The sequence below is a fragment of the Xenopus laevis genome, chromosome 7S (genome assembly GCF_017654675.1).
Source record: "Xenopus laevis strain J_2021 chromosome 7S, Xenopus_laevis_v10.1, whole genome shotgun sequence".
Classification (NCBI taxonomy): Eukaryota; Metazoa; Chordata; class Amphibia; order Anura; family Pipidae; genus Xenopus; species Xenopus laevis.
The window spans coordinates 17971960-17996217 of NC_054384.1; the positions used below are offsets into that span (position 1 = coordinate 17971960).

A 24258-nucleotide genomic window follows, 5' to 3' on the forward strand; every position below is an offset into this window, starting at 1 on the left:
TGCAATGAGGCTGTGACCACAAAATACATATAGTCAAACACAAGATAATAATAATAACTGGCCAGATATGGGATGACTTTGACGTAGTTGTTCAGCTTAAATATATTGCAATATATGGACAAACAATCCCTGTTTTGTTTAAAGGGTAAGGCATTTTTTAGTAGCAGTATGCACAAAATGTCGCTGTCTTTAATATATTGATAATGGGTTGAGTGCAGAGGACTCTTGTGTTTGACTATATGTATTATTTAGGCACCGGTGAGCTGCCGCCCTAGGCAAAGGCCCTCATGTGCCTATATAGATACTCCCCTGTGCTTAGGACTTGAGGACCTAACTAGTCTTTGATCTAGTTGGGTGATTCCTTCCTCGTAATCATATAGCTTTATTTTCATCCTTCCATCCATCAAAAGATCCCCACTGCTATAGTGTACGCTAAAAGGAAATCCTTAAAACTGAGAATGGAGAGCCGGACCTACTTTTCTTTAGGGCAAAGATGATCTAATAGAAATGGAAGTCAACATGTATTTTAGATATGTTCAGTCATAAAGAATGAAACTCTATTTATACTCTAAATTCAAGATGAACCGTCATTGAACCATGACTATGTATCTGCCTTGGATGCGTCTGTCGTATGAGGCTGAGATAATCATTCCTTTAAGCCGGACTGATTGAAATAAGAGTATTCTGCTTTTTTTAGTGTCTCTAAAGGACGATGGCATGGAAATCTATCCAAGGGGTGTACGTGTAATATAATAATTTTAATGTTTCCATATCCAGGGCTACTGCAGGCACCACTCAAGAAAATAATCATACAGATTTTGTGAATACTGAAATGCCAATTTCCCAGTAACTTCAGCAGTGACTTGAGAAGTATATAATACACTTAACAATGTTTTGAATATTGATGCAATTATTCCAAGCGCTTTAAACATCTCTGAGAGAAACACAACAGATGTGGGACTTCTCTTTAATGCAGCATTGTTTGGAATGAGATGTTTGCAAATTGATGAAATGAAATGGGGGCAGAGGGTGCAGCTGTTTGTCTACTAACTATAATCACAAGGGTTTTTAGCTAAAGGCAGACATTTTGGTTTATTAAAATCAAAAGTAATTTATAATGAGGGCTACATCGTTACATTATTACCATTTGTTGCAGCCCCATTCTTTTTCAATGCATGCCGTTTAATTTAACCTAGGGATGCACCGAATCCGCTATTTTGGATTCGGCCGAACCCCCGAACCCTTCGCGAGAGATTCGGCCAAATACCGAACCGAATCCGTTTGCATATGCAAATTAGTATTTGGTTCGGCCGGGCAGAAGGATTCTGCCGAATCCGAATCCTGCTAAAAAGGCCGAATCCCGAACCGAATCCTGGATTCCTAGTTTAACCCTTTGCTACGGACCCGCCTGTCTTTAGGTAAACTTAATACCTTGCACTGGCCAATAAAATGTTGGGGTTAAATAAACAAAGAGGGTGGGGGGTTTAATATGTCAATATTGCCATGCTAGACACACACTGATTCTGTCTTTATTCTACCATAAACACAGAATCACCCGTGGTTTTACTGCTCTTCTGTATTGTATGCATCTTGTAAAGTCAAATAATCCAGCATGTTATGGCTGGGTTGTTGATGGCAAAACAATTGTGTTTGGGTTTAAATATGTTGTGATGGTTTGTAGCCATGTTATTGTGTTGCACTTATTAATTCATATAGACCGCAAGGTATAAACACAAGGATACAAACTGTACAATTATTATAAATCAGTCAGAAAGTACTATAATAAATTTGGAGGTGATGGGAACTGAAAGAGGTCCCTTTATGGTGCCCCTAATTACAGAAGAAACCCTTAAAAGACATGTCAACACAAAAAAAATACTTTTTTGCCAAATAAAAGACATAATTCTAAGCAACTTTGCAATATACATTATTTACAAATTTTCTATGGTTTTTAAGTTATTAGTTAGTTTATGTATTGCTATTGAAAACAGTGTCTGTCCCTTTTCATTCTCTGCCCTGGTGGCTCTGGCTTTTGAAACAACGTAACACAAGCCGAGGGATAGACAGACCTGTTTTGCCGGAGGAGATTGGCTTTTGCAACATTGTTTAAAAAGTCACACCCAGGAGTTAAGGAAATTCAGCTTTCAATAGCAATTACATTTGCAAATAACTTTTAAAGCACCAACGATTTTTAATATATTCATATTGGAAAGTTGCTTATAATTGTGTTTTTTTTCAATAGGCAGAAAAATATATTTTGGGTTTACATGTCCTTTAACCCCAAAAACCCAGGTCACAAGCATTCTAAATAAAATATCCAATTCAGTTCTCCATTGTGTGTCCCAGGGTGAAATTCAGCCGTCCATTCAACTCCATTGATGACTGGCCTCCAAAAAACATGTCAGTGTGAGTCCCATGGGATGTCAGTTCAGAAGTGAAGCCTGGGGCTCATCTGTATATAACACTCTGTAAGGACAGTGAGCAGATAATGCCGGCTAATCGTTACTCCTCACCATGCGCTAACTATAGAAAGAGTCACATCTGGGCAAAAAAATCACTGTGCCACACTATCTTTAATACTGAAAATCATCAGAATATATCCAACACAGAATATGGGGTTTGGCACACTTGTACATTCTACATTATATTTGGTCATTGTTATGTTTTACTAGACCGGCACAAGATAAAACAAATCATAATGCTGTTCTGTTTGACCAAAGAATTATGATCTTGGCAACAAAATCACCACCCAAACTGCAACTTCATTGTGCTCAACTTAGCAAATTATTGGCTGGTAAACAATTCACTGCAAAGATCTTTATCATCAAACTACTCCTTCTGACTAAACCATGCAACGTGATGGCTTGCCGTTAATATATATATTTTTTTCTTTTCCCCATAGCAATAAGAATGAACCGAAACAGGAACAGACAAGTTCAGATAAATTAATTTACAAAAATCCCTGTGAAAATGCAGACAAAGCAAAACTCACAACACAATGATCTATCTATCTATGCAATATGATTGGGGGTGGGGGGTCCATTCCCTGAAAATGTGTGGCCCAACATACAGTAACCTGAGCATTGCAGAAACCTGGGGGCCAAAGTCCCTAACAAATAAAATACTATAATAAAATATACAGTTTTGTACTTAGATAGGGAAGTATTTTAATGTGTTATTTATATGACTGTGTTGCCCTTTATTCTCTTCAAAAGTAGAAATTTTGTCTAACTGGTCACGGATATAAAAGCCAATAAACATTACTGTAACATTTAGGGGCCGATTCACTAAGGGTCGAATATCGAGGGTTAATTAACCCTTGATATTCGACTAGGAATTAAAATCCTGCGACTTCGAATATCGAAGTCGAAGGATTTAGCGCAGATAGTTCGATCGAACGATCGAAGGATAATTCCTTAGATCGAACGATAAAATCCTTCCTTCAATCAAAAAAAGTTAGCCAAGCCTATGGGGACCTTCCCCATAGGCTAACATTGACTTCGGTAGCTTTTAGATGGCGAACTAGGGGGTCGAACGATTTTTACTTCGAATCCTTCGATTCAAAGTCGTAGTCGAAGGTCGAAGTAGCCCATTCGATGGTCGAAGTAGCCCAAAAAAAACTTCGAAATTCGAAGTTTTTTACCTTCGAATCCTTCACTCGAAGTTAGTGAATCGGCCCCTTAGACTAATGGTGTGTTATGCAGGCAGAGAAAAGTCAATGTACTCCCATCTGCTCCTTTCTGCACTGACAGTCAGAGCTTTGCCCTGTGTAAAGACACAAGGAGTCAGGCCCGGATTTGTGGAAAGGCCACCAAAGTCTGGGCCTAGGACGGCAGTATTTTAAGGGGCCGTATGCTGCCCAACCACACCCACATTGGTTAAAAAATACTGGGGATGAGCAGGAGATACAATGATTTTCTATGCGCCAATCCCCATTGCTCAGGTCCCAATGAAAAACGGGGCGACGAACAGCATTGGATTCTGCCTATGACTAAGTGCTGGGTAAGCATGAAACGTGTTAGGCGTTAGAGGGTATACTCTTGATGTTTTTTAATAATTGATGTGAATAAAATATATATTTTTTACTAATTAGCATGCCTTGGAGAAAAATTTTTTGTATTTGACGAACAGCATTGGGCCTAGGGGTGCCCGGTATGTAAATCCGGCCCTGCACAGAGTGGAATTTGGGAGATTTCAGTGTGGTCTACCAATTGCATGCCTCCCAATCATTGAATAGGTACACAGCCCAGTCTGCCACATATATGCACATTTACACCCAGACACCCCTAACCAGATCAGCAGAATTTTTATGTATCAATGTCTGTCACCACCCGGTGGTGCAGGGTATCCCCGGGTGTATGTGTGTGTGTTCACGCTTCTGATGGGGCCTGGAAACCCCCGGTCTGATGCTGCTTGAAAGCTCTGTATACAAGCAGGTGAGAATAAAATAATAAAAAATAAAAACTCTAACTCGCTCAGTGAAAAGAGATATTATTTACCCACACGCCCAGCCTAGGGGTTTGTCTATATTTCACATTCTCTCTCTTTAAAGAATGTGTTACATGTTTTAAAAAGTGTTCCTCATTTGCATAAAAATTTCCATAGAGTTACTGTGAAAATTCAGTTATGCAAAATCAGTCACATTGGTAATGAAAACATTTTATTAAAACCAAGCAAATTTGCACATATGTAGCAACCCAGAGGAACCAACAGCAATAAGCTTCGATCTGCCTACTTACTGTGCTATTCTGTCGTTTGTTGCTAGGGGTTACAGCCCCAGTGCAAATTTGAGCATCACTGTGACCAGTTCCTATTTGACCTTTACTCTTTACAATTTTTTGTTGTTTGCTTCCTTGCAGGTTTGGACTTTAACCCTTTACCTCTTTAAAATTCAGTCCAAAGGACAGAAATCACCTGCTAATATGCTCTTTTTTACCCATTTGGCAGTCCATCATCCTGTGCACTATGCAAAAATTATATCTTACTGGTGATCAATTGTATATCATGGGACTGGCCAGAAACCCAGTTTGCCTGGAGACTGCATCAGCCAGCAGTGGGCTCACATGTGATCCTGTACTGGACTATTGGATAACCCCAATTGACCCACAACTTGGTAAGCAAAGCTGCGACCTACAACACTGCATGGACCCATATGTGATCTGAATTATGAGTAAATAGAGAGAAACAGCCCATCAGTCAAGGTTCCATCTAACACATTCGAGATGGAGGATTCAGCACAACAAATATGGTTCAACTCAGCTGCCTTAGTTATCACTTCCTCTGTTTTCCCAGAATCCATTGCTCTTGGCAGCTGTTGAATAGGGGATGTTAATAGAAATGCCATTGATATCTCTGGAAGCCAGATAACCTACAGGCATTAGGTGTTATCAGGATTCACTGACAGCTGCCTTGCTTAAATATGTATTAAGGTGGTGATAGACGTTACAGTTACGATCTTTCTTGTAAAAGATCTTTCCAAGAAAGATTGTTTGTTTCAATACAGACATGTAGAGCTGAATCGTCAGATATACAGGTAGAAACAATAGAATTCTATTCAGCACTAACAATGCCTTCAAAGCCACTTGATCAAAGTTTTCCGTCCAGCTCAATCAACGAGCCGACCGATATCCAAATCTTCTTTCAATATTGGTCGGCTCTTTTCCAACCATACACGCACCGAATATCGTACGCAAATGTGTTTCGTACAATATTATCTATGCGTCTATGGCCGCCTTAAATCACAACTTTCTGGAAAACACCAATCTTCCTAACCCTCTCTCTTCTTCAGTCTCATCTTCGATCCCAGCACAGGATCATTGGCTTCCTATAAATTCATTCTTTGAAGGTATTTTCATTAAAGCTGAAAGCATCACATCTGCTCTTGAATCTTGTGCGCTGCCTTTGTTATACTGACCCCTGTTTGCCGGGAGTTCTGCCATCTCGATGTTGCTTTTATCTTCAATAACTTCTTTTATCTCATTTGAAATATTTCACGGGAAATGAACCCCAAAGTCAATTTATCGACAGCAGGTCCAATTTTGGTCATTCACCTACGGTCACAAAACTAAACATGTACTGCACTGCAGACTGGAGTTGAAACTGATGTGGGTTCAGTAAGGATATATAAAGATGTAGAGATTGAGGGTGTTTTTATCAAAATCCAAAATGTTCTCACTATTTTCTGGAAACCACTGCAACCAAATCCACACTGACTTTTCCCTCATGTTTATCAATAATTTTTCACGAGAATTTATTGTGCAGCAAAATTGTGGAATGAAATTGTGTAAAAATCCACAAAGAAGACCACAAAATATCTGTATTATTGTATGGCAAAAGATCCAAATCCTACGAATTTTTCGGATTTTATGGCCAAAAACTCTGGGATTAACGGCCAAAGACCACATAATATTCTGATTATTGTACGAAATCCAGTGCAGATCAGGACATTTGCCATTGACTTCTACATGAATTCAGCAGGTCTGAGTTGGAGTACTTTTTTATTTGGACTTTTAACGCGATGAATTAAATCTCGAAAAAATCTTTTTTTTTTTTTTTTTTTTTAAAAGTCCAACCTGAAAAAATGGACTTTAATAAATAACCCCCTAAATGTTCAGGCAGGATTGGATAGCAATCTGATAAATATTTAATATAATAACTCAGTGTTACCATCATGAGGCAATGTCTGAATCAGCAGCCATACTTGGGTTGTTCTGGTACACTGGGTGACAACTTGGCCAACAGTAGAGTATACAAGGGTATGACTGCCATTCCACTGTTTGTGCAAAAAGCATGACTGATTGAAGACATCAGGAAGTGAGACGTCACATATCTTCTAATGTGCCTTGCACTGGCCAACATGGTCCATCGGCGGAAGAAATTTTCAAACCTGCTCCAACCAACTGATATCCATAGTACATGAATATCATTGGGCCATAATGCACAATGCACCAAGGTAATTGCACTAAGTTCCCCCCCTCAAAATCTTACCTGTGCATGTATGGTCGTCTTTATGCATTCCCTGGGATTAACCCAGATACCATAAGGTGAGTACCACATGATACAGTAATAGATATTGCCAATACTGGCTGATAACTTGGACACTCTCTGCATGTGTAAGACTTACAGGCATGATCCTGGCCGACATGGGCCACAAACGGTAACATGGGCATTCAGGCACATGTCTGCACCAGGTTGTGGGCCAATGTGCATTCCAGCACGGACGTCAGCATGCACAACGTCATTATGTCCAGCGTCTTTACGCCCAGCATCATTACGGCCAATGTCGTTATGTCCAGCATTATTACGACCAGCGTTATCATGACCAGCGTCAATACATCCAGCGTCATTAAGTTTGGTGCTAAAACCTCCCTTTAAATAGACGCTCAAGGATTTCCTTCATGCTCGGTTATAATCCCAGTGTGAACTTCTTGTGATTTTTGATCTACTGTTTACGACCTCTGCTTGTTATTACTCTGCTTGAACGCCACCTGAACCGACCTCGGCCTGTCTGACCACTCTGCTTGAACTTCGCCTGAACCAACCTCGAAAATGCTGTGCAAAGGGTTTGAGTACTTTTCCAATGAGTCTGTATGGAATATAATGCAAATTTTTGGTCTGAGGGTCAAATGTAATGTGTTTTAGATGCAAGGTTGGAGTCTGGCTTAGATTTTTGACATGGCACTGCCAATGTCAAATCTGTATAATCTTAGGTTGCTTGCATGAGTTTCCTCTGGGTGCCCCTGCCTTCCCCCCCCCCCGGGCTCCAAGTCACTGGCAGTTTTGGCTCCTGATTAAAATGACCCTAGGACATGTGTCTCAGAAAGGAGTCACAGAATATATTGGCTCAGTATAAACAATGGGATTACAGTAATGGCAGTCTTTCCCAGCATCATTACTAAGACAAGCCTGCTCACATAATAACAGGTGAGCGTCATCCAAGACAAAGTATCAGTTCATATATTCACCAATTGCCAACAGGCCCAATTATTGTGAGGGAAACTGAATGCAATGTCTATTCCAAGGTTTGACTTCCTGTTACAAGAACCCCAGGGTGGCAATATATTACATGCGCATTGGTTGCTGACGGCTGTAACAGTGCAATTCTAATGCATCCCGGCAACAATACACATACTAAAATATTCATCAGCCGTTACTGGCTATTATTCTAGGCAGGCTGCATTCTGTAAATGGCGATAATCCACAGTAAAAACCTCTTTGTCATTACTGCCATTATGGTGGCCATAGACGTGCAGATTTACCTTCCTATCGGACGAACGATTGTTCGGCATCATCTCCCGACCTGCCACTAACCATTTAGATCAAATAAAGTAGTAAAAGAACAGATCAGACAATGTCCTGCCCCTGACAGCAACCGTACGAAAGTTGTGTCCGACAAAAGCCAGTGACAGTCTCCGACTGATATCGTCAGATCTGCAATACACGCAGAGATATTATCGGTAGCCGACAGAAATTTTCTAACCTGGCCAATCATCTAAACGACCGATTGCCATGGCACAAAAAATGTCGGGACACTCCACACACTGCCCAAAAATCAGACGAAACGGAGATTTGTACAATCAAATCTTTTGGTTTATGGCCAGCTTTACTGATATCTACATGACATGGTGACATCAAGGATTAGATCAGATCATTTTATTAAACAAATATTAGATTCTTTTTTCTCTTTTGATCTTTGGAATACTGTGTTTAATGGAACAGTTCAGTGTATAATAAAAATAAAAAATGTTTCCAATATACAGTAGTTAGCCAAAAATGTAATGTATAAAGGCTAGAATGACATGATGTCTGACATAATAGCCAAAACACAACTTCCTGCTTTTTATTTTTACACTGAACTGTTCCTTTAATGCCACTGTATAAATAATGCCAACCTATTCCTCCAGGACAGCAAATTTGTTTATCAGATATTAACTTAAAATATCCTTGGGACAGCATCTTAAAATTTACTAAATTCATTTCTTAAAGTCTGAATACTAAAAACGCAAAAACGTTGAGTTATTGTACTATAAAATCTGAATTTTTAATGGAAAAATAAAAAGTCGAATTTATCGACTTTATTATACCCTGAGCTGGAATTAGCCCAAAAATCCAACTATTTTGGGATTTTTGGACAAAAATCCGAAAAGTTTGCGCTTTTCTGGAAAAAGCCAGAAAATGTTAATTAAATAATCAGAAAAATTCGGATTTTGCTAAATAACCCCCTTAATGTGTTATATACAGTGATCTCAGCTTGGATTTTAAACTGCCTTGTTGTCTCTAGCAACCTTTATATTTCTAGTAAGAGCCTCCCCTGCTTCTTTCCAAGTCTTCCAACTTCAAAATACATAAAGGGAAATAAAGGAACAGACCAAGGGAAGACTGCTTAAGCTGGTAATAGAAGTGCAGATTTCATAAAAGGGATACTGTCATGGGAAAAATAAAAAATTTCAAAATGAATCAGTTAATAGTGCTGCTCCAGCAGAATTCTGCACTGAAATCCATTTCTCAAAAGAGCAAACAGATTTTTTTATATTCAATTTTGAAATCTGACATGAGGCTAGACATTTTGTCAATTTCCCAGCTGCCCCCAGTCATGTGACATGTGCTCTGATAAACTTCAATCACTCTTTACTGCTGCACTGCAAATGGAGTGATATCACCCCCCTCCCTTTTTCACCCCAGCAGCCAAACAAAAGAACAATGGGAAGGTAACCAGATAACAGCTCCCTAACACAAGATAACAGCTGCCTGGTAGATCTAAGAACAACACTCAATAGTAAAAACCCATGTCCCACTGAGATGCATTCAGTTACATTGAGAAGGAAAAACAGCAACCTGCCAAAAAGCATTTCTCTCCTAAAGTGCAGGGACAAGTCACATGACCAGGGGCAGCTGGGAAATTGACAAAATGTCTAGCCCCATGTCAGATTTCAAAATTGAATATAAAAAAATCTGTTTGCTCTTTTGAGAAATGGATTTCAATGCAGAATTCTGCTGGAGCAGCACTATTAACTGATTCATTTTGAAAAAAAAAATTTTTCCCCATGACAGTATCCCTTTAATGTGTATGACGAACGATCGTTCATTGCAATCTACTGACCTACCACTAACCATTCAGATTAAATAAAAGTAAAAATAACAAATCAGACAATGTTTTAGGCATTAATTTACAGACAATAATTGTACAATAGTTATATCCAATAGCAAATCCAATTACCCATTAATATTGTCAGATATCAATACATGCAGGGATAGTATCGTTAGCCGAAATCTTCTAACCTGTTCAATCGACTAAATGACCGATTGCCATGGTATGGAAAATAACGTGACTATCCACACACAGTCCAAAAACTGTATGAAACTTCGATTTGTATGAATTTATCTTTATGTCTATGGCCAGCTTTAGAATTGCACTATATGGGAAGCAATCATGAGAGATAAGTCACTGTCTGAAGGCCAGTTATGTGAGATTTAAAGAGAAAGTCTAAGTGTTGCCCTAGATACACCTAAAGCTTGAAAGTCAATCAGGGGGAGATTTGGAGTAAAAGTAAATTTGCTGTGACTGAATGACAGAAAAAAAGATGTTGTTGTATATAGGTAACAATGTTATGGCCAAAGGTTGGACTTCCAAGGGGAGCTTGAACTTTAAAAGTCTGACAACCCCTATGGTATTCACTTGGATGTACAATAAATAAGTATTGCTTGGTGTTCTTAACCAGCAACATACAACTAAATCCTTACCTTTCCATAGCAGGAATATTTTTCTCCTCGTAGTTTCGGGGAAGGTTAGAATGAAATGGCTTAAATGTTATGCAGGACTACCCTGTTAGATGCAGTTGCTGAGCCTAAAAGGCCTAATAACTGTATCTATAGCTTGAGCTATAATAGACAATGGATTTATAATTCAGCTGCAAAAGGCTGACCATTAAGTAGTATGTGGCCACCTTAAGTAGTCGGGGGAAGCCAGAGATACTGTATGATGAGCACGGATTTCCAGGGAAACATTTAAGTGCATTTTTTAGTCTTTTAAGGAATGGTTTAATAATGCTCAAGAGGGGGATTGTACTTCCCTATGGACAGACCTTGGTTTATTACCAACATAATTAGCGCATGATAGGGGCTGCTCTAATGTTTTCAGTCCATTGTGTGAAAATCAAAACACATACATCTCCTATTAAACTGGAGTTGTACAAAAGGTGGAAGCTGTAGCCCGGGCATTCCTGTCTTTTTACTCTTTTATATTTGTGTTATCAACAAAGGTGCTGAGGGTAAAACTCCCATATCCCTCAGCCAGACCTACAGTGTACAAATGGTGCCCCTGCATATCCTCCTTACAGATCACCATTCACGGGTCCAACTGACAAATTTGCCTTTGTATACAGGCCAAGCTATCTAGATAATAATACAGTGTTATGAGGTGATACAAGGTACATTAGCATGGCAAGATTGGGAGAATGTCTTTAGCATAGGCAATAACAGTTTTCCTAAATTATAGTCCTAGATTATATTCTTTCCACTGTGCATCATTCGGCCCTCAACAAGGGCTCCTTTACACCTGCTGCTGGGTCCTCTGACTCTATTGTTGCACGTCCTTGCAGTGGCAGAATGAGCAACGAGATGCAGCAATTAGTAAAATGCCACCTGAATAGAAAGGACTAGATATAATCAGTGTTGTTAATCGGCTGTTCAGGCTCTCACAACCCAAAGGAAGCAAATTATTCTGCTATCACCCCTGCACATTTATGAAAAAGGAACATGGCTTTCTTCATATTCAATCAGTGGTGCTATACAATGGGCAGACAAAAGCAAGCGAATAAACTGTGTTATCAGGAGAACATGCAGTACTTGCCTTCCTTAAAGCATTGTCTGTACTATATCTAAACCATGCCAAGTATAAACTAGCCACAGGCAGATATATATTTGGAATCCATCAGATTAAAGCACAGAAAATGGTCAATGAATTTAGGTAATGCCCATACGTAGCTAAAGCTATATGTAACCTAGGTTTTGTAACTGTAAATGTGGTCAAGGTTTTTAGAAGCATTTAGTCACTTGAGATCAAATGAACTGATCACCCTGTCACAAACATGCAGTTTGGACAAATGGAACAGCTGGCTAACCATTGAGCCCCATCACTGCATTAAGAGGGTCCTCTGCAGCAGTAGAACTGCAATGGCTGACATCTTAGCATAGCAAGCCATGGTTATTTGGAAAATCATGCACGTCACTAAACTGTAAAATTACAGCCAGACATCTCAGACAAGAATGAGGGTTTTCCTTGCTTAAAAAGAATATCTCTTTATCTTATTCCATTACCCATAATCTTCCTTATCTTCTCCTAAAGCTCCCCTGTCAATCATAGTTAGGCGTGGTACTCCTATTGCAATATCCTATTTTGCAGGTACAGTATAGCCTAGAAGGCAAGGGCAGTATTTGCAGAGTTGGCTTGAGCTGGGAGTTAATAGTCAAGAGATCGCATGTTGGACAACGAAGATATAGAGCATTTAATATCTTGCCCCATTGTCACCAGTTCTCATTACTATCTTACAGCTGCTGCTTTCCCTCTGCCCAGTGACCTCTCACCCTTTACCTGCGGTAATAAAACAAGTTCTAGTAGCCAATAGCAACCAATTAGCAGGTGACATTTACTAGTCACCTTTGAAATGCAAACATCTGAGGTTGCAATGAGTAACTAGACCTGGTGAATATGTTGCCCCATACAGTATGTGTTACTTTTCAACAGGCAGCGGGCAGGTGGGGACATTTTCCTTTGGGCTACTGGCATCCAATGTGGCCAGAAAAGAAGCAGCAACGGGAAACAGGCTTCCAGCATTTATAAGGATCAAGGGACATTTCTACATAAACATTTACGGTTACTACAATGTGCCCTGTCATGCGGGAGAAATGTGGTTCTTATGTAGAATGTGGCTTTGCTAGAATCCATAGAAATAAGGTTCCATTGCTTCTGTACAACCTGCCTTCTCCCCATCACCCAGAGCCAGTAATATGAGGAGCGGCTTGGCTGTCCTTCTCCCTATCTACATTAATACTGTCTCTGTAATTCAGCCAGCACAAAGCCCCTGAGGAGATTTGCACATTTTAATCATCAGTCCCTCCACGTACACACACACACCCAGGGTCCTCTCTCCTTGCGCCTTCTTCCCACATGAGATGTGCATGTGATGGGTGCACTCCAGCCAAAGGCCCTGCTTCTCAATTTGATGGCACTGTATAGAAATCACAGTGAATTATGAGAGTGGATGAAAGGAGAGGGGCTGCTGTCTCGGCGGCGGCTGCTGGGGAGTAAGCTGTTTCGGCTGCTTGAGATTTTTTTATGTTCCACCCCAGAAAGGGGATAATTGTTCACATTGATTTAAAGTTATTGTCCGGACGGTGTTTGCAGCAACGAATATCAATCACAGATGGAGAAAGGAGGCAAAGCCAGACCCTGGCAGAAGAACTTACTGGGTATGAAAGGACAAGAATAAAAAAACGGGATGGCTACTAGACAATAGAGCAGCCTTGATGGCAACGTCTCTCCTACAGAGACTCCATGAACCTCATTCAAGGCTTAATAAATATATTCGACTGTAAGGGGATGCTGGGACATGTAGTCTGAGCACAATGCAGCACATTAGGTACCAATCCCTTCATTAGTCCTCCTGTAATATTTGTATAGGGGTATTTTACAATGATTTTCATGGTGCTCCTACACAAAGATTACATTAAGTGAATATCCAGAGATTATCCGGCGTAGTTTAGGAGATTATGCAAGAGTCATTGCGACTATGGATTTATGGCTGAACACGAAAGCAGAGGTTTTGCATCTAGAATATAAGGTAGAGAGGATGCAGGCGGCTGGGCTATCACTGGTAGTGACCGGAACTGACTGCGGCAGTGTTCTGCAGTCTTCTGTCCCTTTTAGCCTTCACTAGTTTGTCATGTTTATGTGACATCATGCAGTTGATATGCCGGGCTATTTTTTAAAATTAAGCTTTAATGATATGGCCAGGGGCGTAACTATAGAGGAAGCAGACCCTGCAACTACAGGGGGGCCCAGGAGGTATAGGAGCCCCACGAGGCCCTAATTAATTTACCATTTCAAGAAATATTGGTAAAACAGGTCAACTTCTAGACATTTTGGGGGGCTGAAAAATAATTTGCCGTGGGGCCCAGTAATATCTAGTTACGCTGATGGATATGGCACTGAGAGCTTTACTGAAATTGATTAAATTGAACCCACCCCCTTAGATCCTACAGTCCAAAGCCCCTAGCTCAAGCTAGCATCAATTACACCAGAAGTCAAGTATCCCGGCAGTATTATGTTGGGATCGGGAAGAAAATGAGAATAACCCCCCCTCTATCTCAGTCAGTCGTGAGCATCCATTATGCATAATGCATGTGATCACAAGGCAAAGGGGGGCATCTTACTTGAGCCACATATTCAATGGAAAATAGACACTATCAAAACTAACACATGTAAATAGAATATTGTCATTTCAGGTTTTCAACTTGACATTTGCCTAAATCGAAAACGAAAATGTAGAAAGTTATTTCTCAGCATAGGGGATGGCCTTGCTGTCTGTAGAAATGTAAAGACAGGTTGGCCAAGAGGTAGCTGGGTAATTTTCAATGCCCAAATGTATTCTTTTGGTTTTAATGACACTTGTAGAACAAAAGGTACTTAAAGCCTTACGCATTTTATGCACTTAATCATAGGTTATCATTTTTATGGATTAGCTGCTTAAGCTTTTCTCTAGAGCATGTGCACCCAGATACCATATTTCCACCGGTAAGCCTCATCCCGTTTGACTTTATATATTTACTTTTTAATAACTTGAGCTGGTACGTATAGCCTGAGATGCAATAATTCACCCCTCCACAGTGGAACCTCTTCATATTTAGTCAGTCACCCCTCTCCAAGGGTGTGATTAGGGCTGGCATCAAAAATCCAGGGGCCCTTGACTACTTAGTTGACGACATTCACCCCTCATGGGAGCCGGGTTATTAGCTCATTGGGTGGGCAATGGTTCTGAGCAGGTAAAATAGCAACATATAGCGGTTTAACTCATGTTTATCCACACTTAAGGTGGCCATAGACGCAAAGATCCTATCATACGAATCGTGTGTGGAGAGTCCCGACATTTTTCAGCGGAGATCGGTCGTTTCATCGATCGGAAAGGTTTGATTTTGTCCCGACCGATCCCGCCTGAGCCCATTGCGCTCTCATCGTAATCTGATCTATGGCCGAACGTTCAGATTACCCCCGATATTGCCATGCCCGTTAGTGGCATATCTGGGAAAGATCAGCTTGTTTGGCAATGTCGCCAAGCGTCTATGGCCACCTTTAAATATATATATATGACTTGGGATAGATTATATCTACAGCATTCTCAAGGATTTCTGTCTAGACTTCCAAAGCTGTTGAAGTACAACTCCCATAATTATTGACAGGACCAGATACAGAGAAGACATAGAAGACAAGGACTGGGGGGATGTAGGAAGGACGGTGTCCCTAAATAATAGGGGGGTAGGAAATGAATGCTCAACCAATAATAAAGTCACTTTGGATTCACAGCTGTATAATGTTACTTATCCCCCAAAATGATCTTTCACCCTTTTGTGCCTGCACTGTAATTTTCTATTGACCAATGCTGATGTTACTTAATGGTCAATGAAACCAACCCTAGTGTCCAAATTCTGCCTATGGTATGCGACTGTAAGTTTTGCTGGGGACAGCGTCCAATTAAATACTGAAAGTCCTCAATATTGTGTACCGTATATATACACAAAAGCATAATAGCCTTATCCACCAACTTGAATGGTATTAACCCAATAGGGATTAATGTAGAATTTATACACGGCAAATATATAGTAGTAGTACATGACCATTGAGCTTGGTACACCCCTCTAGAAACAGTGTCTGTCTTTCTGTTTACTGTCAATATACATTGGGGAGTAACACTGACAACTCAATATAAAAGGTACACAAGCTTGGCTGTTTGCTTCTGGCTAAGCTGCCAGTTACAAAAAAATTATACTATGTCCAATAACCTTTATATTATTATATTATACTGCATATCAGCAAGTCATGGGTCACTACAATTAGAAAGAAATATAGTCACTACCCAGGTGGCTGGCCATCTCCTAGGAAAAAGCATTCTACACACTTAGTACCCAAGGATAGGGCAACCTGCTGCAGACTACACTTGTTTTTATGCAGCCTTGTAGTTTGCATGTAGATTAAGATCTGATCATCCAGGATAGGCCGTAATTCCCTGCATTACCCTGCAAGTGCTCCCATAGGGTTAAATGTAGTTTCCCCCGATACCCCACCGCTGGATGCAGCACGCCTCTGCCGGGGGCACATACAGGTATGGGACCGGTTATCCAGAATGCACGGCACCTGGGGGTTTTCGAATAACGGATCTTTCCGTAATTTGGGTCTCATACCTTAAATCTACTAGAAACTCATGTAAACATTAAATAAACCGAAAAAGCTGGTTTTGCATCCAAAAAGGATTAATAAAATATTAGTTTGGATCAATACAAGCTACTGTTTTATTACCACAGAGAAAATGGAAATCATTTTTTCATATCTGGATTATTTCATTATAAAGGAGTCTCTGGGAGAGGGCCATTCCGCAAATTCTGAGCTTTCTGGATAACGGGCTTCTAGATAACGGATCCCATACCTGTATAAATGTACAAGACAGCAGAAATAGATAGGAAACCCCTTAATTCTGTAACTTCAAAAGCGCCTCGGATCAATCAATTATTTAAAGCCAAAATAGCAACCACTGGGAGGTGGGGGGGGGAGAATTATTGATTTTCCGGTGGGAAAAAGGCCTTTTCATTGGTTTCTAACAAGAAAAAGAAAAAAAGAAAACAGAAATGCTACATTGTAGAATGCAATAGCAACACTAGAATATAGGTCATCTTAGCATTACATTCACAGTTAAACCACGGCTATGGGGGTGTTAAAGTGACAGTGAGGGTGTTAAAGTGACAGTGAAAGCAGCAGCTACAATATGATGAGACTCAACAGCAGCAGCAGCAGCAGCAGCACAATGTGCCTCCCATTCATAACATGCACATGACAAGAAACAGCACAAGGGTTAAAAGCAGTGTAACATAGCGGAGTAGGGATCCATCTTACCTGCAGAAGCCATGATTTATTTACAAGCAGACATGAGACTAGTAAGAGAATAGTGCTGGCTAGCTCCTTACCATACAGAGGGTGCCTGGTGATCTGTCCTCCCATAGTAGTAGAACAGAAGGTGGATCCCCGTTCCCTGGCTGCCTCACATCACTCTGGCGCAGGGATCCACATGGACAGACTCCTACACAATTACAGACACACACAGAGCAGCTAAGTGATTCCTAATAATACACATACAAACGATGGCACAGTAGCAACTCCAGCTACCACCCACTCCTGGGCCCTCCCTCTCAATGGAGCAATGTCATGTTTATTTACATAGAGGGAGGAGATTTCTTCTACCTTCCTGAAATAGCTGAGGAGAAGGGCAGCCCTTAAATCATCCATTAGATGTGCTTGTCCCTGTCATTCTCCCCAGATAATTTGGTGTGTGTTGGGCGCAAAACCACATCTATGTACAGTAAACAATTAACCACTTCACTCCCCCCTCCCGTGGTCCCATCCATTCAGAACATGGAAAGGGCAAGATTTACCATTCACTTGCACTAAGGGTAAGGGCACAAGCTCAGATTCAGGGAGATTTAGTTGCCCGGGGATAAATCGCCTCTTCTTAGGGCTACATTGGGCAACTATTGAAAACGCATCGCCGCGTGTGCATTAGCGCAGGCGACTTTTCATTGTAGCCTATGGGGAAAAACGCTGAGCCAGTTCGGGGAGATAGTCGCTCAAAAGACTAGGCGATTAGTCACCAGGCGACAAAATCTCCCCGAATCTCCTCGTGTAGCGACTAATCTCCCCGAACTGCCTCCCGCCAGCTAGAAGTTTCCTCGTGAGGCGACTTTGGAAAATGATTTACATTCTAGCCGGCGGGAGGCAGTTCGGGGGGATTAGCCGCCCCTAGGGTTGCCACCTGGCTGGAATTTTACCGGCCTGACCAGTAAAACACCTGCCGGAGCGGTATTACAAATTTACAATGTAGCTGCCTGTAAATTTGTAATACCCTTAAAAAGACCCCTCGGCCTGCCCCAATCCCCTGTAAACTTAGCTTAACCCTCCATCTTCAGCTCTCTTTGTCATGGCCCTGCCCCCTTTTACGTCATGGCCCACCCTTTTTGATGTCACACTCCACCCCTTTTTGTTCCCGCGCCAGCCGGTAAAAAATATAGGAAAAGGTGGCAACCCTAGCCGCCCCGAACAAGAGGAGATTTGTCACCGGGCGACTAATCTCCCCGAATCTGAGCAAGTGTCTCTGCCCTAAAGGGGAATATTTATCCATAGGAGAGATTTTACCACAGAAAACATTCACCCACTTTCTATTCATTCCAATGGGATTTCTTGGGAAGTGTTTTTATCAAATGGCGAATTCTAACTTTCGCCTACTAATAATGGAATGAATAGAAAATTGGGTAAATTTTTCTGTGGTAAAATTTCACATATTGATAAGTAGACCCCTTAGGGTGGTGGCAGACGGGGAGATTAGTCATCCAGCAACAAATCTTCTCTACTTCGGGCGAGTAATCTCCCTGAAATGCCTTCCAGCCGGCAAGAGTACAAATCGCAGGCAGGATGGCATACAATTCGCTTTGTATTTCCGAATTCGCCCGAAGTCGCCTCACGAGGAAAGTTCGGGCAAATTCGGAAATACAAATTGATTTGTATCCCATCCTGCCTGCGACCAAGGAAATTTCAAGGTTGTGGCATATGGCAGTAGCCTATTATTACAGTGATGGAAAGAGAGGACAAGAAAACTCATGAGTCCTTCTTCATATAGTCTACCCATCCCATATCAGCCCTGAGTTACCATACCTCCCAACATTAAGGAAATAAAAAGAGGGACAAAAAAAGTTGCTGCACGTAGCGCGGTCAATTCTTTTGACCACGTCCATTTTTTGTGGCCACACCCCCTAATTACCATGTTCATTTTACAAAATATGGCAGGTTATGAAAGTTTGAACACATTTCTGTGTTTTTTTTCCAGTTTTGCTAATGAGGGTGAATTGCCCTTTAAGCTGTGAGTCACAGTTTCCCCAAGAGACCTGTTATCTTATATTGTTACAATTACTTATTTGCTTATCTGAAATTGTTACAAAAGTTTCCAAGTGCACCTGGTGGCTGTTCTGGGCTCTCTGCCAAAAGCCGTTTAAGTTAGAAACAGTGTTTCTTTTTCTAGCTGTCCAGTGCAGAGACAAACAGGACTTTCCAGTACAAAAGAGGGACTGCGGGTTGAACTGTCAAAAGAGGAACTGTCCCTCTAAAAATGGGACAGTTGGGAGGTATGTGTTACACATTTAATCATTACCATTTGCCATCCCCTCCCTCTTGCCCACTTAGTACCAACCCCCTAACATTGACAATCCACAGCATCGTGCACATGAACTGATCATGGAAAAGAAGGGGTACATCCCTCAGCTAAAGTGTCCAGTGGCAGGTTAGGGAGAGATATAGGGCTGCCCCTCTAAAGTTGCCTAAATATGTCCCTGGATGGACCATAAGCTAGACATCTTTTCAGGCTTAATAAAGTAAATCCAAACGTGTCCCCACAGCCTAACAATTTCCCACTTGAACCTACTACCCAACCTGTGACAGATGATTTATAAGGACTAGATATACCATTCATCTCCTTCCATACCACCAGAGGCAATATGGACAAAATGCCTACAAACATATGCAAAACGGAGCCAGTTTTAACATTTATTCATAAATATACTTGTGCCCACAGACACTCCAGCTCTGAAAAATGACATGCAACTGCATGCACTGATGCAAGGGGAATCACCATCAACCTGCACCTGCTGCTAATTCCAGGGTTCCCTTGTCTGGCATACATGAGGCAACAGGATGGGCAAAAGATGGCCAATTGCACCTCTAGTACAAAAGCCCCATTTTCTGCTTTCTGGACAGGAGTAATATTTTGCTCAGTTGAGGTGCTGCCAGGAGAGAATTGTCCAGTCACAAATACTTCAAAAAAGCCTGTCCCTGGAAATTAGGCACAACGGGCAACTTTGTGACCAGGGTGATGTTCTTCTAAGCACAAACATCATTTTATTTCTCCAAAACAAAGATGGATGGAACACACGAAATGTTTATATGTAAACAGGCAGATTAGAAGGGCAGTTTGCTTCTCTGACACTCCAATTGTTTTGTGTTCATGTTTGTATGGAAAAAACATACCAGGTGTCATACATGCTCCATGACGGAGCGCAAGGGAATGTTTTAACACTAACAGAGAAATATGTGCCAGAGTTCAGTTAAGTTCCCCTAGCATGCTGTTCACTGGCCACTTATTGGTTCATATACTGTGTAGATACTAGGCCGAGCACAGAGAAGCGGGGCCCCAGCAATGCATGAATCCTGATGCCATCATGTGAACATTAAAACTGCTTCAGGGAAGCAGCCAGCCTCCATCTGCTGATAAACTACAACAGCCTTTGATTGTTGGTGGAATTCTGGCAGTTTAACAACAGCCTATGGAATGCTACTTACACTGCATATGGTCTTTGTATTTTTCAGGCATTCTTCCACTCAGAGTCCTTCTGGCGCTGTGGGCCTATTTTAAATACCCTCTCCTAAAGCTGCAATGGTCACAGGGGCTTCCCTGTGGATATCGATGGAGAACAATGCTCAGCTCAGTTAGAATGCACAAGACCAATGCTTATTGCATTCAGTGCTATTCTTCATTATAATGGGTACAGACCCCTTGCAAATATGAGATCAGTTAACTGAATGACTGCCACTCTGGAACCGTAATATGTATGTGAGAAAGTGTAGCAAATCTTCTATATATCATATATCCAAGAATGCTAGTATGAATAAAGCAATCGGTTTAGCCAAGATACCTAACTATTATAGGCAGAGCTGCTTTAACCATAAGGCTCACTGGGCATCTGCCCAGGGCCCAATGATTTGAGAGGGCCCACTGTGCCAGAAGAGGTTTTTTAATTTCTTTCCCTCTTCTGCACACCTTACCCCCACCGGTCCTGCTGCCCTCCATTCACCTTTACTCCTTAAAGGGCCGTGGGTTCCATCCTGCCAGTGATTTAGATTCTAGCCGGTAGGAAGGCAGTTCGGGAAGATTAGTCCTGAAGAAGAGGCTATTTGTCACCGGGTGATTAAATCTCCCTGAATCTTTGCGTCTGTCTCTGCTCTAAGAAATAAAAAATGAAGACCAATTCCAAAAGTAATTCTGCCATTCTATAACATAATAAAAGGTAACATAAAAGTGAACCACCCCTTTAGTAAATGGCATCAATAAGTTCAACATCTGTGTCCGTTTAAGTGCAACCTCCCGTGTGGCTATAGAATCCATTAACTGGAAACCTGTTATCCAGAAAACTCCAAATTACAGGAAGGCCATCTGCCATAGACTCAATTTTAGCACATAACTCTAGTTTTATGATTTGCATTAAATGATAGAATTTGTGTTGCCACCTATGTGGGTGTTTAACATTACCATGTGAACAAGAAGGCTAAATTGCAGGACATAATTCTGCCCGGATACATGGGAATGATACACACTCAAACATTCCCACACCATTCATTAGCAGCGTGACAATGCAAGCATACAGTGTCATTGTGGAGTGAAACAATCGCTTGTGTGACCTTACCTACAGCACAGAGCGACAGGCAAGCGTGAGAGGTCACTACCAAATTTATTACAGTTGAGAGATGTGACAGGTGTGACTCTATTTCATGCAAGCCATAGTTACAGTCAGTAGTGCTGTCACTCATCTGATGATCTACTAAAAGGAAAATAACAAAACCCCCAATTTACTCCTATTCAGTGTCGGACACTGGGAAAAAACCCAGTGGGCCTAGACTACCCAAACCTGCTCCTCACACTTGGCGATGCACCCTTTCCTCCTCCTTGGCCCCGATCACAGCTACAACAAGATAAAATAAGGTGCTCGGGGGCTGAGGGGGGTTGTGGCTGTGTAGCTGGGGCCCCAAAGCAGGAGTATACCTCTCAACATTTTGGAAATAGAAAGAGGGACACAGAGCACAGTAATCTACCCAAGACCATTTTTGTGACCACACCCCCTAATTACCATGTTCATTTACTCAATTTGGCAGGTTATGAAAGTGTAAACACATTTCTGTGGTTTTTATGTGTTATTACAGTTTTGCTAATGAAGGCAAATTGCCCTTTAAACTGCAAGTCCCAGTTTCCCCAAGAGACTTGCTTATCTTAAATTGTTACAGTTGTTTCTTTGCTTATCTTAAATTGTTACAATTGTTTTGTTGCTTAGCTTAAATTGTTACAATTGTTTCTTTGTTTATCTTAAATTGTTACAAATGTATCTAAGTGCACCTGCCAACATATTCTGGGCTCTCTCTCTCTTTCTCTCATTTCAGTAACAATACTGAACTGCGGGGTTGAGCTGTCAAAATTGGGACTGTCCCACAAAAAACGGGTCAGTTGGGAGGTATGCAGGAGGGAGGTTGCAGTTGGGGCCCGAGGGTGTGTGTGGGCCCCTGAGGTGGCAGTCCCAGTGGGCCCAGGACCAGATGCAAGAGAATTCTCCAGCAAGGTTCATCCCTACTTAAGTGAGGCCCTGTCTTGTTGGAGGGAGAGTAATGTGCAATTTTTGTGCAATTTTTATTGGAATTACACTGTACTCAAATATTAGAAAGGCATATTTATTGGTTTGGAGCTACATGAAACATGTTTAAGGGGAACTCCAAACCAAAATTTGATAAAGAGGCCCACATAACACAGAAACCCCTAATATACGATGTTCCATTCCTTATTGAAATCACGTGTGCAGGGAATTGTGGGGTTTGGAGGATGCAGGCTGAGGACAGCTGGCATATTTTTTAATTGATTTATATTGCAAAATTGCTTGAAATTATGTTTACTTTTCAAGTTATGTTTTTGTTGCAGTTCCCCTTTAAATATCCCCAGGTCCCCCAGCAACTGCAGGGTCTGCTTCCTCTATAGTTGTGCCACTGATTTTAATGAAGTAAGAACAATTTTTTTTTCCTCTGTAATAATAAAACACTATGATATAATTAATTCACATTGGAGGCAAAATAATGCTATTTGGTTTAATTAATGTATACATGATTTTTTTTAACTACACTTAAAGGGGTGGTACAGCTTTACATCAACTTTTAGTATGTTATGGAATGGCGAATTCTAAGCAACTTTTCAATTTGTCTTCATTATTTATTTTGTATCGTTTTTGGATTATTTGCCTTCTTCTTCTGACTCTTTTCAGCTTTCAGATGGGGGTCACTGACCCTATCAAAATAACAAATGCTCTTAAAGGCTACAGATTTATAATTATTGTTACTTTTTATTACTCATCTTTCTATTAAGGCCCTCTGCTATTTGTATTCCAGTCTCTAATTCAAATCAATGCATGATTGGGTCATTTGGACCTTAGCAACCAGATGGCTGAAACTGCAAACTGGAGGTCAGCTGAATAAAAAGCTAAATAACTCAAAAACTACAAATAATAAAAAATGAAAACCCAGTTGAAATTGACTCGTAATATCACTCTCTACATCCTACTAAAAGTTCATTTAAAGGTGAACAACCCCTTTAAGGTATGGAGATCCAAATTACACAAAGATTCCTTATATGGAAAATCCCACGTCATGAGCATTCTGGATAACAGGTTCCATAGCTGTGTAAAAACCAATGACAGCTACAATGATGGCAAGAGTTAGCTGCAGTTTTTGAGAAGCTGCGGAGGTACAGGGGAATTCAACCCCCAGCAGCAGGCCTCCATGTTCTTTTATAAGTCAGTAAAGTAGAATTTATAAATCTCTGTGCAGAAATGACCAGAGTTATTTGTTACTTCCCTGACAGGTGCTATTAGTTTAAGTGTGTACATTGGGATGTTTATGATCTCTTGGGGCTTTTATGATTTCCCGTTAAGCCAAAAGGAATTTCTTCCAAGTTAAATGCTGTGTTATAGAATATGGAGTGTGGGCTGGTTACCACTTTTACAGCACCAAAGAGAACGGGTTGTTCACCTTTAAATTAACTTTTAGTATGATATAGAGAGTGATATTCTGGGACAAATTGCAATTGGCTGGTATTTTTTATTATTTGTGGTTTTTGAGTTATTCAGCAGCTCTCCTGCCTGCAA

The 24258-nt window shown here is 40.9% G+C and overlaps 1 protein-coding gene across 2 annotated transcripts in view; it reads right to left on the reverse strand.

Moving 5' to 3' along the window:
- Positions 1-24258, reverse strand: part of neurl1.S (neuralized E3 ubiquitin protein ligase 1 S homeolog) — a 142438-nt gene that overhangs the window by 48278 nt on the left and 69902 nt on the right. The window contains exon 1 of one of the 2 annotated variants that reach the window (XM_018227429.2): positions 17230-17464. The exons of the other annotated variant lie outside the window; for it this stretch is intronic. Coding sequence (XP_018082918.1) covers positions 17230-17263 — 34 coding nt within the window. The 5' untranslated portion in view covers positions 17264-17464. Of the gene's footprint in view, positions 1-17229; positions 17465-24258 lie in introns of those variants that run through there. 2 annotated transcript variants of the gene reach the window in all.